The 18,898-nt window shown below is 36.9% G+C and overlaps 1 protein-coding gene across 1 annotated transcript in view; it reads right to left on the reverse strand.

The window, feature by feature from the left end:
• Nucleotides 1-18,898, reverse strand: part of LRP1B (LDL receptor related protein 1B) — a 295,406-nt gene that overhangs the window by 36,731 nt on the left and 239,777 nt on the right. Inside the window, exons 75-80 of the mRNA XM_063400998.1 lie at nucleotides 12,568-12,791; nucleotides 12,215-12,321; nucleotides 10,164-10,280; nucleotides 8,053-8,226; nucleotides 7,431-7,556; nucleotides 213-377 (exon numbers count right to left, since the gene is read on the reverse strand). Coding sequence (XP_063257068.1) covers nucleotides 213-377; nucleotides 7,431-7,556; nucleotides 8,053-8,226; nucleotides 10,164-10,280; nucleotides 12,215-12,321; nucleotides 12,568-12,791 — 913 coding nt within the window. The remainder of the gene's footprint in view (nucleotides 1-212; nucleotides 378-7,430; nucleotides 7,557-8,052; nucleotides 8,227-10,163; nucleotides 10,281-12,214; nucleotides 12,322-12,567; nucleotides 12,792-18,898) is intronic.

The raw sequence follows: 18,898 nt of genomic DNA on the forward strand, positions 1-18,898 counted from the left end.
GTTCTCCCTTTTCTGGCATACAGTTCAATTGTGCTGAAACACCCAGATAAGTGAATGAAAAGCCCTATTGCTTACAAAGACAATATATGGAATACGCTGCTGGTTTGCATACTGTTTAAGTACAGACAAAGCAAATAAAGGGGGAAAATACCATAAAAAGGAACAAATTCAAACATTTAACACAGGTAAAGGAGTTGTTCAGAAATACTTACCAAGGAGAGAGGCCCCACAGGTGCCTCCGTTCTGGCAGTAGTTGTGGCAGTGGTTGGTTTCACACCTTTCACCAGAGTAGCTTGGCCAGCAGTGGCACCGAGGATCCCCCTTCTCATTTATGATGCACTTCCCTCCGTTCTCACAGGTCAATTTACAGCTGTCATCTGCAGCAAGAGCACACACACACACACAGAGCTTCATGTGATGGCAAAGCAGAACCCTGCCTCAAACACAGCCACGCATCTCTACCAGCGAGGGGCAAAATATCACTTTTAGAATGGAGAAAATAAACTATCCCTTCTGTTTCCACAGTGACAGAAAAAACCCCACACTTTGGTGACCATGAGCCCTGCCAGGAGCTGCAGAGCTGGTGGGAGCTCTTGCATGGCACAGGGAAATTGGCCTCCCTAGGAGCTAAGTTAGTTATGGCAGTATGGATTCTTGTTTGAAACTGTAACTCCTGGTTTGAGAATTGGAAGATTGAATGTTGGTTTCATCTGGGACACCTCGGAAAACTTCCCAGTCATTTTCTGGTGACCTCAGCCATTTTTTATTAGCCATTTTTGGATCTCTCTTCCACACTCTCTGCTAACTAACAGCCTTCTTAACTAAGCCCTGTCCAAAATATTTGAAAGGAAATTATTTTGCCTTTAAATCCTCTTCAAAAATTGGTATTTGCATACAAACTGGATGCTCCTAAGTCATATTTTCTGATAATTTCTTTTTTCCTGTTCAGACTGTGAAATCCCTGAGCAGGGGAGCTGCCTGCTGCCCTGCAATCACAATTCTGATGGCAGCGGTGCCTCCCTCTCAGTGATGAGGTGTAAGGGGACACAAACTCTGATCAGGCCAGATTCAGTTTTGTATAAAGCTCTTTTGTACTTAGAGCTGTGCCTCTCTTAGAAGCACTTTGAACAGTAAACCTCTATTAATTTCAATGAACGAGGTATAAAATCACTCAATGATAACTCAAAAAATTAATTATAGATGAGCACACATACAGTGCTCCAACATACAAACACCTGTAACCCTAAAGAAGCAGAAAAGCACCTTTGCAACCCAAATCATGCTTTCAGCAATGAGACTTCACTTGTCACATAGCAAAACAATCCTGTGAAGCCAGACTGCTTCCTACCTAATCCAGGAATTGAGCCAACACGGCTTTAGACAAGAGGGATGCCACAAGTACCAAGAACTTTTCAATAATGCAGCCACCAGATGCAGGAGCATTGCTGAATTCACCTGCTTTGGTCAAACAATTCATGAAAAAGAGTCAAAGCTCCTATTTGTCCCTTACTGGTGGAGGTCTAACATCCACTGGCATGGCACAGGCACAGCAGCTCCTCTGAGGTTTAAACAAACACGTTGAGTTCAGGAATGCTGGATGTTCTCCACCTACACAGTTCCACAAAGAACTCTGTAAAACCCAGGGGTACAACTGTGCTTGTGCAGAGCCCTTTGGATGCACCCAGGTCTCTCCTTCCTGCCTGTGTGCACCCCTCCTTTCACAGCCAGTGCTGAGATGGTGCAGCCATAAAACCTGGGACTGAACCTATTTAAACAAAGCTTCTGCAAACTGTCATCTTTCAGATAATTGCATCTTTCTAAAATTAACCTGCAACTAGGCAGCAAATCTTAAAAGTTCCCATGATGGACTGACTGGCTCCTCATTATTTCACGTGTTTTACAATAAATAAAAGAAATCCTGTTTGCACTTGATTTTTTGGTATCCACCCTGGATATATACAATTGCTGTAAGAAAGTTACTTTGTATTTGGGAGTTTGAGGATGCTTCGGTGTTTCATTAATTTGGGTGGTTCATTAAATCCTTTGATGTTCCAGGAACCGTTCTTCACTTACTCATTATGGAAGTTGTTTGAATGGATAATGTAGCATGTCTTATTGGAGAGAAGGTCTATTTTTGTTTTGCTTATCTTATCTGTTTTACTTATCATTAGTCATGAGTTTATGGAGCAGAACTTGGCAAAAACAGAATAAATAACAGTGAAGTACAGACAACTGCTCATTTTTATGAACCTTTCTGATACTGCATTAAAAACGAGTTCTATTTCTCTTTTAGAGCAAATTCACAGAATTAAGATATAAAATATGGAAAAAAATGGAAATTACTACTGATTTCATTCTCTGTGAAACAAATTCAAGAGTTTCAGTACAACATGAAACATGTTGAATATAGAACAGAGAAATGGTAATACAGCAATTTTGGACTTTCAATAAGCTAAGAAAAAGGATTGAACTGCAATGGAAAAGGCAGTTTTAAAATAATATATTAGACTTGAACAATATACGGGGTTTAATGGTGCTGCTTTGTTGTCTGGAGGCAAATACAAGAAACAAATTGCACTGATTCACATCAAGTGAGTACAAAAGGGGATGACATGCCTGCCTTTGTGTGGGAGACACGAGCAGAATGGTTCCACAGGAAAAGACAGGAAGAAATGGAACACAGGAGAAAAATACAGAAGAATTAGTATAAAAAGCTGAATACAGTTTATTTGAATTGCTGGATAAATACCTCAGAAAGAAGTGGGAACAGTTCTAGCAAGTACCCACCCTTGGAACAAACTTGTTAAAAAGACAAAATAAGAAAAGTTTCTAACTCCAAAATTCAATGCTGCTGTGAGCTTGCAAAACTCAGACTTAAAGACCTCTCAGCTGCTCTTTTCACTTCTGAAATGACAGAGGTATATAATTTCACTTTTTATCCTACCCCTCATCTAGCTGTGAATCTCTCCAACATGAAAGAAAGGATTACAGATCATGTAATTCTATATATTCTCCCCTAATCTGGATACTTGGTCTTCTGCTGCCTTGTTTTGCCTCTTTCCATCTTCACACCTTTATACATAATCAAAGAATTTTGATTTGCCATTTCTCCTATGTTTTTCTTCCCAGTCAAATTGTTTGACACAAACATTAATAGACTTTGGCTTATCAGCTTCATCTTTGAGTATTCACTTTCACTGGAAGCAAAAGGAAAATCTTACAAAGAAGGAACACTGATAAAACAGCAAATCAAAGCTTTGTGATCTCTATGGATATTTTTTTCTTTCACTTGTTGAATTTTTTGATATTCCATTCCTCTCCCCCACTTACACAGGACCCATCTTCTATTGGGCATTTCTATAACAACCCTATTTTTTCTTGAGAAAAATGCATCTTTTTGCTATTTCCTCCCTTTTGAAGGATCCCCAATTTCTGGAGCACATAAGTTAAACGGGGAGATGATGTTACAGAGCACAAGGGTTGAGACCCACATTCTTTGGGATAAGAACAGTTTCCCTCCCCACAGTGGGAAATATTCATCCCAGGGGCAGAAAGTTATTTGCTCTTGGCTCTCCCTTGGACAAAGGTGCAGCTCATCCTTTCCTGAGCTGAGTGCAGCTAATAAAGACAGAAAGCAGAGCTCTAATGTTGAGGTAAGGTTTCTATAAATCTTCCTTCAGATGAGAAAAACACCCACCAGTTTTCCATATGCTGAAAAGCATCAGAACAAGTTGTTCTCCCCAAGTTTTGTCTGAAGGCTGTAAGACAGATGCTCCTCTTTGTTTTCCCTTCACTTTTATTTTTCTCCTGTTAGAAAATCTGTTTTCTTTACAATTTTAAAAGGAAGAGAATGGCTAAGAAAAGGATGCACAGTGAGAGAATCTAACTGGCACCCATTTTCTTCTGTACTGGAAAACACTCCTCCCAACAAATTACCCCTTTGTAATACAAAAGAAATGCTGTAAACAGAAGGTATTTTTTCAATCCAGAAGCAGATTTCTTTGTGACACTTGGGGGTTTTTTTGATGTCTAAGAAGTCTGAAAAAGCAGCACAACCCTCAAGAAGAAAGCATGGAAGAAAGCATGGAAGAAAGCATGAACTGCAGTAGTTCCTCCTCCCTGAGGCAGACTTTGGGGCTGAAGAAGGAGGTGCACAGGGATGAACCTCTCCAAAGCTCTTTCTCTGCCTGCAGTGGGCAGGTCCCCACAGAAACGTGCTGAGGGAAGCAATGTGATAAATTAAATGTTTCAGCTCTGTTCAGAAGCAACATCAGTTCTGAGCCTTTGGAATTTTTTTCCTCAGGGTTTCCACTGAACCACAAGAGCAGAAATGTTCCCCTCTTAAGAGGAAAGTGATGCAGGTGAGGCTCCAGCACAGGGAACTCCTGAAGTGTTCACTGCTCCTGCTCACTCAGTGTCCTCCTCCAGTGCAATTCTCTCCATTTTCATCCTCTGGGTACATTCGTGGCCTCACTGTGCTACAGACAATGAGACACAAGAAACCTCATGGATGCAAATCCAGGAGCCTTTTTCAGGAAAATGAGGCAGTACTCTGCTCCTTCCTTTAGGAAAACTAAAGGCTGCCTTCTGCACTGAACAAGTCCAGCCTGTTTTAGTCGATAAATAAACCCCCAAGAACTGTGGTCTGTCAGTCACAATCATCCACGGAGACATGAGATGGAAGCTTATCTCAGAAAACACTGGAACCTGTACTCACTTTGTTATAAAAAAACATTCTCAATGATGCAACAGAGCCAAATGTTGTAATGACTCCAGCTTGGAAACTCCAAACCAAACCCAGAAGCTGTTTCTCATCAGTTGCTCGAGGTGCTGGGGAAACAGCTGTGAGGCAATCTGGATCCAGCCCTCCAGAGAGCTGAGGAATCAATATTTAAAATTCCTCACTTAGGACTCATCAAGAGAAATAACACAACAGACCAAGCCAGGAGTAAGAGTATGCAGAATTCTAGGACTAAGCTAATTTTCTTCTAAAAAAAAAAAAAAAAAAAAAAAAAAAAGAAAGAAGAAACAAAATAGTCCAATGAACAGGAATCTGAGTCAGATTTTGGGATATAGCACAAGGAACAGACCAAGACTGAGATTACCTTGCAGTCACCAACCTTTGTGGTAGACAGACTATGAAGAAGAAATTGAATTGAACTGTCCCATTTTGGCTTTGCCAAGTCATGAAAATCAATCACTAGTTTCCTTACTGCATTTAAAAATACTCAAAGGCATTAAAAATATTACAAATATTAAATATTCTACTATTTTCTATTGTAACTTGAATTATATATTATTCAAAAAGTGCAGTTAAACCCTACTAGTTCTTGATATCTATAATTGCTACTAATTTCTAAAAGTAAAAGACTTACCCAACCTAAAATAGCTGTGTGGAAGTACAAAAAACCCAGAACACTTCAAAAACCAGAAGGCCACCAAAATCACCAAGGGTATTCTGACTGACTTTGAATCAGGATTTTATTGCAGACCAACAGAAAAAAAATGTCTGTATAACCTCCCTTTGGATTGTCAGGCCACCCTTCAAAAATATACAGCAAAGCAAGGCAGGATTTTCTGTTCTGGGTTACTGACATCCTTGACTGTGCCAAAAATGTTCTGAAGAGCTTCAAACAAGGTGAACGTGTGGGGTCTGGAATATTTCATATCCATTTTTGAGATCTTCCTCAGAAAAGGAAAACTGCAGCTCCTAGTCTTAATTCCATACTGTATAACCTCCTAAAGGAAAATACTCTGATTTATAAATTGATTCTTCTTTTCTTTGCAGGCTGTTTAAAATGTTGTTTAAATGAAGTTTAAAATGTTTAATATCCACTTACACTTAAAAAAAATCAAAATAGTGCGAAAACATTATTAGAGACTACTATGATACAGAAGTTTCAATTGGTAATTTGTAATCTGAGATACTACAAAACTTGCAGTCTATTATTACAAAAATAACAGATTAAAAAAAGGTAAGAAAAAGCCCATATTAGGCATTACTTGAAATATAATTGTAAACAAAAATCTAAGGAAACACTTATTCAGCAGCTCATTAAATACTTGTAACAGATATTGGAGCCATGCGAAGGTACTGAAAATTATCAATAAATTAAAAATGCTTCTCTAGGCATTTTCTGTCTATCCATAAAATTTATAACAAGTCATTTAAAAACATCTTCCAACCTTTCTTTAATAAAAACACACATTCCTGAAAACACTACCACAGCATAATTCTTTACCCACTAGTGAAAAATAGAGCATTAATGAAATGATTAGTTCAGACTGGTACAAGCCACCAGTGAAAACCAAATTTCTTTTATTTTTCCGTTCTTCAACACCTAAATAGTCACCATGGGTAATTTGATATAATTTTTAGGTGGTGCTGTAGCAGCAGAAATTCTTGACAAGTGTCAGTCTGGGATGGACAAAGAGCTGACCCATGAGGGGCAGGGAGGGTGTTCAGACTGATTTGTGTCCAGAGTTGGACAGTTTTATTAATACCTCATCATGAACCACTAAAACACAGTCCTGTTAATTCAATATTTAAAGCCTAGGCAGTACAGATCAGTGAGATTTTCTCCAGAGAATTATGACATTTCAGGTAAATTAATTTAATTGCTAAATTGAGCACTTTACGCACAGAGGATCTCAGCAAAATATCCATCACTTGCACTTCTGAGCCTGGAATTAAACATCAGAAAAACACCCTAATACACACAAAACACACAAGAAATGCTATTTTGTGATTTCTAGAACATTTAAAAATTCTGACTGGCTAAGAAATAATTCCAGCAGTGTGACCAAGCTAGGTTTGGCCTAAATTAGAGTGAAGATAGTTTTGAAGTACTTAATCTTCTACAGAAAAGATTCCCTCCCCATCCCTAAAATACAGCAAGAACTTAGAGGCTCTTTTCTCATGAAATCTGGTTTCCTGTGTCTCAGTATTAGTCATTATAGAGGTTCCCAGAAGATATAGTTTTAGATAAAAAAGCTTCAGTTTTAATTTTTCATTTCTTTGACTGTTACTTCCAAGTCTTTATTATTTGCTGTGTTGCTCTCTCTGCCTTTTCACCATTGCTGCAGTGGTTTTTTCCTCTCCTAAATAACTCACATCTAATTTGGGATCCAAAACACCTCAGTGCTTTTCAGACTTCTTTTGGTCAGCATTTATACCCACTCACTTTTAAGTATCATCTTGTACCAGTTAAGCTGAAAGCTCATTTTTCATTTTGATGAATTATTAGCAGGGGAGGTTATTTTTTTGGAAGCAGAGATTTTGTGTCTTCACCTTTCCTTTCATTTTCAGCTAAGTAATGTGTGTATTGAACATCACAAAACTCTGCACTCACAGCCAGCCTGGCCTTTTGCAATGACCAAGCCTGCCCAGCTGTTGATTTTCTGGTTTTCCTGCAGTTTTCAGTACCTACCTAGGAGGCTCTGATCGATGCATGTTCCATTCATCAATGACTTTCCCTCTGGACAAGCACATGTTGCACCAGAAGGGTTGAGTAAACAAATGAATTCACACGTCAGGTCCAAGCAGGGATTAGGCACTGCTTAAAAAGAAAAAAAAAATTAGAAATATTGTTTTTTAATTTTTTTATTTAAAAATTTTGGAACCGTGTTCTAAAGCTAAGAGAAGATAAATAATCAGATATAAAAATTCTGATACATTTTCAGATCAACAGCCTCAAGCCCGTGAACAAATTCCCGCAAACAAAAGTGCAAGATCCACAGAAGGACAGAATTTATTCCATTACCAAAAAATGTATTGGTGACATGGAATAAAAAATTTCATCTGCTTCTGCCTAGAGGGATTGTTATTCATCTCTCTTCTAATTTTTTTATATCTCAGTTACAGTGCAGGTACAGAAGCCATTTGTGTACAAATCTGTCCTTTCAAATGAGTGAAAACGCATCAAAATTATATAAAAATAGGACAACCTATTTTCAGTCTGTACAATCAGGCTCTGGTTCATATTTACACAACTTGGTTACTTTTTTCTCCCCTGAGGTGATATTGAATTTAAAGTAATTATGCTTACTCACAGTCCATTTGTTTGTAGCGGTGAAAAATCAAGGCACTTTTTGCTTTATCAACATCCACACTCAGATACTCTACAAGGCTCTTGCCAAATTTGTGCACTCTGAATGCACCATTCTTAGGGCCTGCTCCATAAATGTAATCCTCAAAAATGTCAATTCTATGTGGATGCAGTAAACCTTGAATAAAAGTGGATAGTAAATACAAATATATATTCATATTCACATAATAAACAACTTCTTAAAATAAAAACTTCAATTCATTACCATGATTAACACCTAAGGATATTATTTTTCAGACAGCTTGTTTGGTCTCCACAAAAACTACCTTTAAAAAAAAGCAATCTTCCTCAAGGGAACTCTTCCCATTTTGCAGACAACTCAAGTTTCAAGCTTTTTATCAGATTTCCACACAACTGAGCCTCAGAAACTGGTTGATCATTAAAAAAAAAAAAAAAAGGAAACTTTTTAATAACAACTCACTAATTAGAAGAGACTTTTCTACTTGTTGTACTTTAGGTACAACACTTTACTAGATGTATGTGACAAGGGAGAAAGAGGTCATTTTGCTTCCCATCAAAGAAATTATTCTGCCAAAACATTTCTTCAGCTCCTTCCTAGCATATTTGAAATGCCAGTTTTTGTACTACACTTGTTTTAAACAATTCATAATTATAGCAAATTAATGCAAAAGTAATTGTTGACCCTCCCAACTCCTCATTTTTTTAAGAGCTGTGAGCACCTATCAGGCCACCAGTTGGATTTCCTGTGTACAGCTGGCTGTAGAATTTCACATTTACCCTCAAAAAGGCAATGGCTTCTAACTAAAATTTCTTTGCCTGAGATGCAGCTCTTCCTGAAGCCATAAAGAAACAGAATCTATTCCTTGTGATACCTTGTGCCTGCTATTTTCACCATTTACTCCAAAAACATTTTTGCATTTCCCTTGTATTTACTTAATTTCATCAATCAGCTTTTATTTCTTCCTGTTGTTCTTTCATGCTATCAATGCTTGGTATTCAGTATTTCATTTTCATAAAAATATGTATGAATTTTAATTAATTGTTTTAGGCTTATTTAATTCAATGGGTTGAAGGTTTTAGTCTCATTCCAAAGCAATTTCTGAACTCCCCAGTTTTTCTTTGGTCTAGGGCTAGAGGAAGTTGTGGTCAAATCCCTACACTCAAACTGATCTCTCTTCAGATTATTATCTTCATGTATATTGATACAAACTGTGGAATAAAATGCTTTTAAACCAAAATAAGACTGTTTCAATCTTGTCCTGACCAATTAAGATTATGGGAGATTCCTCCCAGAATATTCCAGAATATCCTGGTGAATTCTGGGTTAAAACACTCAATAGCACCAGGTGTAAATAACACCCTGCTGATTCTCCAGAACCGACTGCCCACTAAGCAATCCTCCCTAAAAGGCTGCTTTCAAATACTTTTATTTAATGTTCCTTCTCTTTTCTACTCAAATTTCAGATATTTCTTACTTGACAAATTGTTAAAAAGCCATTGTGCAACAGAAAACAGTTTGCTTCACCAGCATCTCCTTTTTCTAGCAAAAGGAACTTTCTTCATTCCCATTCTGTTAGCAGAATTCTATGATTGCTCACTGACCTGAAAGCCAAGCCCATTATTGCTCCCAGAACTAATTCAAATCAACTGTTCTAAACCCCTAAAACTCCAACTCAGTGCAGGCAGCTCTGACATTAATCCAAGAGAGACCAAGCCTAAATATTCACCAATGTTATTCAGAAATACCTAAACCTAGAGATCTGCACATATCATTGAACCTTTGTTCCCCTAAGGTAATTTTAATAGATTTAAAAAAAGCTAAATATAGTTAAATTTATTTAACGATATATTTATAGACTATAATTATAAATATAGTTATAAATATAACTATTTAAAATATTAGTTAAAGCTAATAATATCTAAGACACCCATTTAGGTAAAATTTGAGGCATTTGTCTAACAAAAGCACACAACATTACTCAATAATCACGGATTTTTACATACATAGCTCTTCTGAATAGTGAAACTTCAGCCAAATAAAATAAAATGGAATAAAATAAAATAGGAACAATGTTATACCAAGGCTCTCCATACCTTGTTTAGTGCTCACAGACACAACTGAGTCAGACCCATCAAAAAGAACACTGCCAATCACAGACAACTCAAAATCAGCCCAGAACAGGCGCTGGCTGAACTGATCAACTACGAGACCTGCAAAGGAGACAAAGTTCAAATAGGAACATAAAACCTGAAAAAAAAAATCAGTATTTCTATATAACTCTACATTTTAATGTCATTCATATTCTTATGTGCACAAAATATTGTGGTAATGAAAAGACTTGGCTGGAAACCAAAGAGAATAAAATATAAGAGCTCCCACTGGAACCTTCTCCTTGGCAGCCACGGGTTTTTACTCTCTTTACCTTACTCTGCCCAAGGTCAGCACCTTTCCTAATCCATTCTCCTAAGCAAGCAGGCATAGAAATACCAGGTGGGAATTAAAAATAAAATCAAATCCTTTAACCTGTTCTCCCAACCAAAATCTAATGTGCCAATTACACCAGTGTGATCCTGTGTGAGAAACAAGGCATTCAGAATTCATGGAATCTTTGCACCCTGTTTCCACACATATTTAACTGTGTTCTCACTTTTATCACCAATACTTCCCATGCAATCTTACAGAATTAAAAAGCAGATTATTTTAATTACATTAATGCTGCAAGACTTAAACAACAATATTGGCAGAAATTATTATAAATATATAAATATAGATTCATCTGTCTATGAAAAGAAACAAAAGAGAATAAAAGATCAATGTCATTATGAATACTCAGCCTCTAGGCAATAATTAAATAGTTAAATCAAGTAGTCCATGCTTCACAGAGGAAGATTAAATGGTTAATATGCCATTTTAGGTCATGTCAAAAACTTCAGCCTGAGGAAAACATTGGAATCATAAAATAATTTCAGTCTGAGCTTTTGAAGTTACATTGCATCTTTAATAAGAATGGGAAAAGTTATTTTTCTTCCTATTTATGTAAGTAGGTAAGTCAGAAAAAAATACATCAAAAGAAATTATACATAACAGCAAAAATACTCCTCTTAAGGTCATAAATTAACCAGATACAGATAGATGAGAGGAAGTGGAGAAAATCTGACTCATAGACCTGTGAAATCTGTTTGCCTTTAAAACTCCATGAAAAAACCCCTTTTTAAAAGAAACACTGGCATTCAGGGATATGGCTAAAGAGAATAATTTCTGGTTAAAGGCAATCACAATGTGTCAGTTCTGTGTGATACATGGGACCTGTAAGGGTCTAGAAGCAGTCTCCACTCTCCAGCTTTAAATTATTCTTTGCATTTTAATGAGAAGATTTAAATAAAAATTAATAAATAATTAACATTCTCAATGTATCTTTCATAGTATCATAGATAAAAGAAGTATTTCTATTTGTTTTATATATATAACACTCCTGTGATAGTAATTTCTGTGTAAATCCTGTCAAGTGAAGCCCAAATGCTCAAACTCCCTCCCATTTGAAACAGTAAAGCCATATGTGGTAATAAATGTAAGAACAATGTAAACAATATTAGTAAAGTCCTATTTGGGAGGAAATATTAAAGGTTTGAACTCTTTCTTTGCATTCCCTCTACATGGGCGTGTGTTAAATATCTGACAGAAAATTTAAAAACTTCATGAACATCGATTTTTTGCCATGAAGTAAAGGCAAAAACGCTGCATTGGAAAGACATAAACTGCACCTGCAGGAGTCCTCCTTTCTTTTCATTCTCTAGGTGAAATAACAGGACCACAAGGGTGAATTTAGAGAGTTTTGATTCTGCAAAAATGTCATAGAAGTATTTTTTATGGATATACAAACCTTGATTTGCTATTTAGAGGAGCAGTAAAGTATTTTCAGGCAATAATTACAGGAAATGCCTATTTCTTGGGTGTTCTATGTTTTGTCTGGTTTTGATGTTGCGTTTTTGGTTTTGTGTTTTCAGTTTGTGTTATTGTTTTTTGTTGTGTTTTTTTGTTTGTTTGTTTTGTCTGATTGTGGTTTGGTTTTGTTTTTGTTTTTAAACTGAGAAACTAAAATCTTCCTGAGTGAACACCAGGTACTTGGGAAAAATAATTTGCTTACCTGTAGGTCTTTGCAGGTTCTTTTGAACCAGAATCCTTCTCAGAGTACCATCCATGGATGACTCCTCGATGTGAGACCGATCCCCAATCACTGTCCAGTACATCATCCTGAAAGCATTCAACACAACAATCAGGCTCAATGCCTACACAGAACCTCAAAACATTTCACTTTTTTTGAGCCTTTCAACATTCCTGGCAGAGCAGAGGTCTTGGTTTACACATAGGTAAGTTGAGCAGGAAATTAGGCAAACAATTTGGAAACATCTGGACAATTGTAGATAATTTTCTCTGCCTTGCTCCGTTTTGCGGTTTTATTTGAATTACCAAATCGGAGTGATGCTGAAGGATACCTACCCCTTTTTAGGGTTCACAGCAATTGCATATGGCTCTCCTGCAATGCTGGTGAGGAGCCTGGTGCAGTTGGGGCCCCTCAGCTGCCCCACGTTGATGGAGTACCTCAGGCTGGTCCAGTGCGTTGTGTAGTAGCTGAACCAGTGCATCCGTGAGTGATCGGTCCAGTAAACGTTCCCAGCCACCCAGTCCACAGCAATGCCCCTGGGCCTTTTGAACTCTGGACACTAAAACAAACAGATGTTGCAGTCAGGTTTGTGGAAATGGCCTTGCACAGCCACAGGTTTGTGTCATTGTTTCAGAAACACTGCATTGGAAAGACAAACTGCGCCTGCAGGAGTTCAGCTCTGAGGGATCTGCTGACACCTCTGTTCCATGCTGAAGAACAAGTCAATGCTCCAAATCTGTTTTCTCAAGTTTAAGGCTGCCCACATTAGGGAAAAAATCACTTTGGCATCAACTACTTGAACTACTGATACTGAAGCAAACAAGTGTCATGGACTGTAACTGGAAACCCAAGGGAAAGGAGGTCTGCAGGTCATGCAGGTGTTTTATTCCATGCAGAACCAGGGCATGGTGCTCCATCCCAAAGCCCTCCATGGAAGCAGCATGAGCCCATCCCGAGGAGGGGCTGCCAAGGGTGGAGAAAATCACTGCACTTAGAAAACTGCACAGAATTCCCTCTGTATGCATGAATATTCATCTTCACAGGTAAAAGAGTCTTGACTGATTATAACATTAAATCTATCAACTGCAGGATTTTCATTGTCATTGTAGGACATGGAAAAAAAGATGAGAGACTCCAAATATTTCAGAAGGCAAAGAGCACAGAAAAGCTTTATTGTCTAATTCTTACTAATTTTTATAAGGTGTTCTGATACAGACTGAACATGATTGGTGAATAGGAATGACACCTCTCTAATTCCATTGGTTAAACTAGAGAAACAGCTAAAATATTTGTTGGGTTTTTTTTGTTTTTTTTGAGAACTAGAAAGGCAAAACACCACCTGGAGAAAGATTGTTTTGAGAAAGGATAGTTGTTTGCCAAGATTGTTTTGTAAAGAAGCTTTCTAGAGAAATTTTCCCTTGGGAAAAAAGTTAGCACTTGCTAGCAGGCTAAAATCTCTCAAACCCTCAGATATCAGGCCCACACTCCACACATGATTTTTTTTTTTTCATAATCATTAAGGCTTAGCTCTGAAAGATGGTCCTAAGGATAGGAGTTCATATTGCAAATAGGAGATCTATATGAACAAGTTTCTCTAAAATTTACTGGAATTCCTGCAGAAAGGAGTATCATTGTAAAATAGGATCACCCAACTCTTTCTAACACAAATGCAGTGTATCATGAAAACCTCAAGACCAGCATGAGCTAAATACACATACAATTGTTTGCATATTTACTTATAACGACATCAAATTAAATTAGGAACAAAAAAGAGATATTCCTTAAAAAATGAAGCAATGAAATTCTATTAAGCCACATAACTGAAAACCAGGAAAGAAAACCCTAAAATAACTTGTTTTTCCTCAAGTGTCAGAGTTCTGTAATACCACAAGACATTTGTAGACAATTTTCATCATAAAATAAAGGTCATTTTGTTCTCTAGGTGAAATAATAAGACCACAAGGGTGAATTTAGAGAGTTCATTGCTCATAAACTTTTGATTCTGCAAAAATGTCATAGAAGTATGTTTTGTAGGTACGCAAAACCTTGATTTTCTATTTAGAGGAATAGTAAAACAGGAAAATCAATCACTGCATTTACAAAACAGTATTTATTTATAAATAGAATCACAGTTGATTTTAAAAGAAAGTATTGCATCATAATTCTTTGCTATGCAATAATGACAGTGGCAGCACTTCCACAAACAACACAAAGTTGTTGTTTTTTTAATAAGTGTAGCATTTGCATATCACAAACTTTTTTTCTTTGTTACTATCCAAGCAACATTCACAGAAGGGACTAGATACCAAAAAGAATAAGGGATAAAAAAATTCATTTTTAATCCAAACAACTTTTCTATCTGTGAAATATTCACGCCCCTGTGTAATACCTTTCATACCTGGAGATTTCTTTAGATGCTGCAAGGATTAATGGCTTAGAATGCTGGAAGTAAATATTCTCTTAAAAGGAAAGCAGTTGTCAGGGAAAAGACTCTCACTTTTTTTGGGGTGGTGTTTTTTTTTTGTTGTTGTTTTTTTGTTTGTTTGTTTTTTTTTTTTTGACTGTTCAAACCCACAGTTTACAGTAAGATTGTTTTTGGAGAGCCTGGGAAGACCAAGATGGGATACACAAAGCAGACTGAGAGATGGTTCCCAGAAGCAGAGGAGATATCCTAAAAGGTTCATCCTACAAAAATTCTGGAACAAGGATGGGGTTGTTGAGGAACACTGACCCTTCCTCCTCAAGCAGACAGGAAAAGTGACACTCCAGAATATTAAAGATCAAACGTAGGAGGCAAGCAGAAGAAATGTCAAGGAGACATCTGGTGTAAGAGATTTTAAAAAAAAAAAGGAAGAAAAAAACCACCAGCTGATGCTGTGTAATTTCCAGTTGTGTTAGTTAAGTTACAGCTACATCATATTTCTGATGTCTTATTAATCTCCTCACTATAAAAATTACTTACTGTCTAGTAAAATTAGCTCTTACCTAATAGCTTATTTGGATTATGCTAATTTTGAAGAATAATTCTGCATACAAAATAAGGATGAAAATACAGGAAAGAAATCACATTAATGTTTTCTATGGTGATTTTAGCCCGTTTTGATGCTGATTATAATGTCCTACAACTTATTAGAAAAATTAGGGTTTGAAACCTAATTGCCTTTCACAGTGTGAAAGACTGCACTGTTACAGACCACGTCAGCTCAATGGCTTTTGATCAGAACTGCTGTCCCTTGTAAATTCTGTTTTCATGGTAAAGAATTAGTAACAAAAAACCAAACAAAAACCAAAACAAACAAGCAAACATTTTAAAAAAAGCAGCAGTAACAACTTGGATCTGGAAACCTTTTTCATACAATGGCAGATTACAGATTTTCAGCCACTTCAGTTGAGTTTGACTGAAGAAAATATGTTGCACATGCAGTAGGAACACATCCCTTAGTAATGCTTAACAGGAAGACCAAATGACAAACCTAATTTGCATCATAAGCACATGGGAAGAAGTATTTTATCTTATTTATTTTACAGATATTTTGGGTATGGAATTGCTGTGGAACAAAGTAAAGGAATGTTTTATTTTGCCTAAATTATCCTCATTAAAAACAATACATTATCTAATGTTACGTTACTAGTAAAAATAAATTAAAAAACCCAGAACTTTTAGACTTGTGCCCACTGAAACACAACATTTTTGTTGAGAGATGGGTGGGTGCAGTGATTCCCAAAACCACCACTTGTATTACATAAAGTAGGATCATTTATGAATCCCAAACAGCTGATTCCACAAAGAGTCTTCTAAGTATATAAGCTCCATCCAGACAGAGCCGTAGCTCTAAGGCAAACCCTGAACTCCTGGTATTTAGAGAAAAGGGGCTGGAAATAGTTTGCATTCACAAGGATGGGGCAAGTGTTGGGAAACAGGAGTGGATGCACCACAGGAGTGGTTAAGGGTCCTTGTGGAGCTCTCAGAGCACTGGGGCTGCAGCAGGCTGCCAATAAACTGACTGTGGTACACCACAAAACCCAAGCTTTTCCTCCTGTTATAGGGTATCATTATTTTAATGTTCATCTTTTGTCCTCTTCCATAAAATAAAGCACTTGAGTTGAAGTGTGGGGCTGATCCCTGTTCATTATTCACCTCAGAGAACTCCCCAGCCCTCTCCAGGGATTAGGCAGCAAACAGCTGCTCCAGTTATCACCAGCTCACGTTGCCTGAACCCGACTGGGATGAAATCCTCTTCTGCATCTGCCAATAGGCTCTGAAGAGTTGATATTTACTATTTCCTTTAATGCTTGAATTTGCACCAGTCTTAAACCCTTTTTTCACAGAAAATCAGGAGAGCTACTTAAAGCTATTCTCTGAGGAAGACTCTTGATATGCTAATTCCATGGAGCAATTTCGGTTGAGATGGATTTTTGCATTAATGTAATTACCTGAAAATGCAGGTGACTTTGTTCAAGTTTACTGTCCTAATTTACATATCAAAGTCTAGATATAAAAGTTATAATGTAACCTTTGAAAACTTACCCATTAAAAAACTTGGGTTAAAATTAAGGAGTTTGCAAGCTTTTTAAAACCAAATTTCTGTGACAATATTAAGGCAACACTATAAAACCAATTAACCTATTGATCAGCAGCAAATAAGGCAACAATATTTGAATATTAATGAGATAGTGCTGGGGAAAGAACTGAATAGTTAAGCACAATGAGAAGGAAATGTTTCACAAATATAAATGAGGAGTGTTCAAGATATATTCAAGTACATTTGTGCATTTTTCACATTCAGATTTGTAAAAAAGCTTTGTCTGGCTTGGATCAAGCATTGTCACAAGGACCTACCTGCACCGAAGAGACAGGGGGACATGGGGTATAAAGAAAAACATCATTTTTTCCATGTCTTTGAATCAAAAAGGAAGTTACTAAAAGGTATTCTCAGATAAGAGTGAAAAAGGATACAAAATCCAAAAAATATTCAGTATGTTAGGAAAATAGTAATTCTAAGATTATTTTATCTCTATTAGTTTAGAGATAAATAAACTAAACTTTATTTAGTTTATTTATCTAAAAAATAGATAAATATTTATCTAGAGATAAATGGGAGGGAGACAATGACAAATCAACTGTGAAAATTTCAATCCCTGGACTATGGAGATGTCTGAAGGAAGCTTATGCTCAATTTTATGGCCCTCTAAGAAGGAGTTAGATCCATCAGAGAGGCTGTGGGTCAGCAAACTGCTCTTGCTGCAGAATGCAACTGCAGATTACCCCCCAAAAGGAAAGAAAATAAACAAAAAACCACCACCTTCTCAACCCTAACTTCACAAGGCTTTACACAGTCAATATTTTCCAGTTAACAACTCAATATTGAGACCTGTTTATCAAGATTTTTTAAACAAAAATATGCAGCGCATGGAAATGAGAAAAACTCCACAGTAGAATTACTCCACATCTTCAACACAGGTGTCCTGCAAAATTCCAATGACAGAGCTGATCTCCTAGAGGTCCCAGGCATTATTTTGTACTTCAGATCTACTTTCCATGCATTTTATCTCAACAAAATCCAGACACTTCTGCTGGGCAGGGGGAAGTGTTGGTTTTCAACCACTCTTACAAAGAAGCCCCGACAGACTCGAGGTATCTTCAGGGTCCACTGGTGCCTACATCCCGAGGCTTTCTGCCCTGCTGGTGTCAAAGGTCAGGATGTCATTCGTTTGGAGGGGAAATACCCTCAGATGGAATGCACTCAGAAGTGGTTTCAGACGTGTATGAATTATGGATAAAGACTGGGCTGCTGTGGCTACTCCTGTTTGCTCTGCTGGGTGGATGGGAGCAGCCATGTGATGGGAGGTCATCAGTGCTGCCTCTCCTAAGTTTAAGGAAGCATCAAACAGCCAGACAGGTGCCTTTTCTAACTGGCCAGGAAAAAACTAAAAACTCTACTCCGCTATCAAATTCAATAAAGGCTAAAAAATCCAACATCTGAATTTCCAGCATTATAGAAACACCAATGTGAAGACCACATCATTATCCTCAGTTCAGCATGGTATCACTTCCTAGAGATATTTATAGAAATATTTTAGGTGACATGAACCTGCATTTATTTTATTTTCAGCTAAAGACCGCTTGGAATTACCTGAGCTTATGAAAATCCACGTTTTTGTTGCAAAGTTCAAACTTATATTTATGCTTATTCAAAATAAGATACTATGCAGTTCAACAAAAATGGGAATAAATGCTAAATTGTTCTAATGTTTAAATAGAACATAACTTTGCCAATATTATTGTTTATATGATATCTGTAGAAATTCAGCTTGAGTTTAGCTATCTCCATTTTCTGTCTTCCAAGGATTTGAAATTCATGGCTTTCTTCTTCTATATATTATATTATCCCCTTTTCTGTATTGAAATAAAAAGATTCTCGAAGGTATACAGAGCCAAGCTTCTAATATAGTGATTACTTCTCTGTGGGAAAGTTTTTTAAATCCTGCAGTTGTGTTGTCCTGGAGACAAACAAATCTACCAAATCTGTCAGAGCCTTGAGCAGAAAGGCTTTAGTAGCCATATAGATCACTGAAATAAAACCATTATCAAGACAGATATTTTAATTTACAAAATCAGCCCATGCCATTATAGAAGAGTCAGAAAGAAACATAAATTGAATGAAA

This window comes from Prinia subflava, chromosome 6, assembly GCF_021018805.1.
Source record: "Prinia subflava isolate CZ2003 ecotype Zambia chromosome 6, Cam_Psub_1.2, whole genome shotgun sequence".
NCBI lineage: Eukaryota > Metazoa > Chordata > Aves > Passeriformes > Cisticolidae > Prinia > Prinia subflava.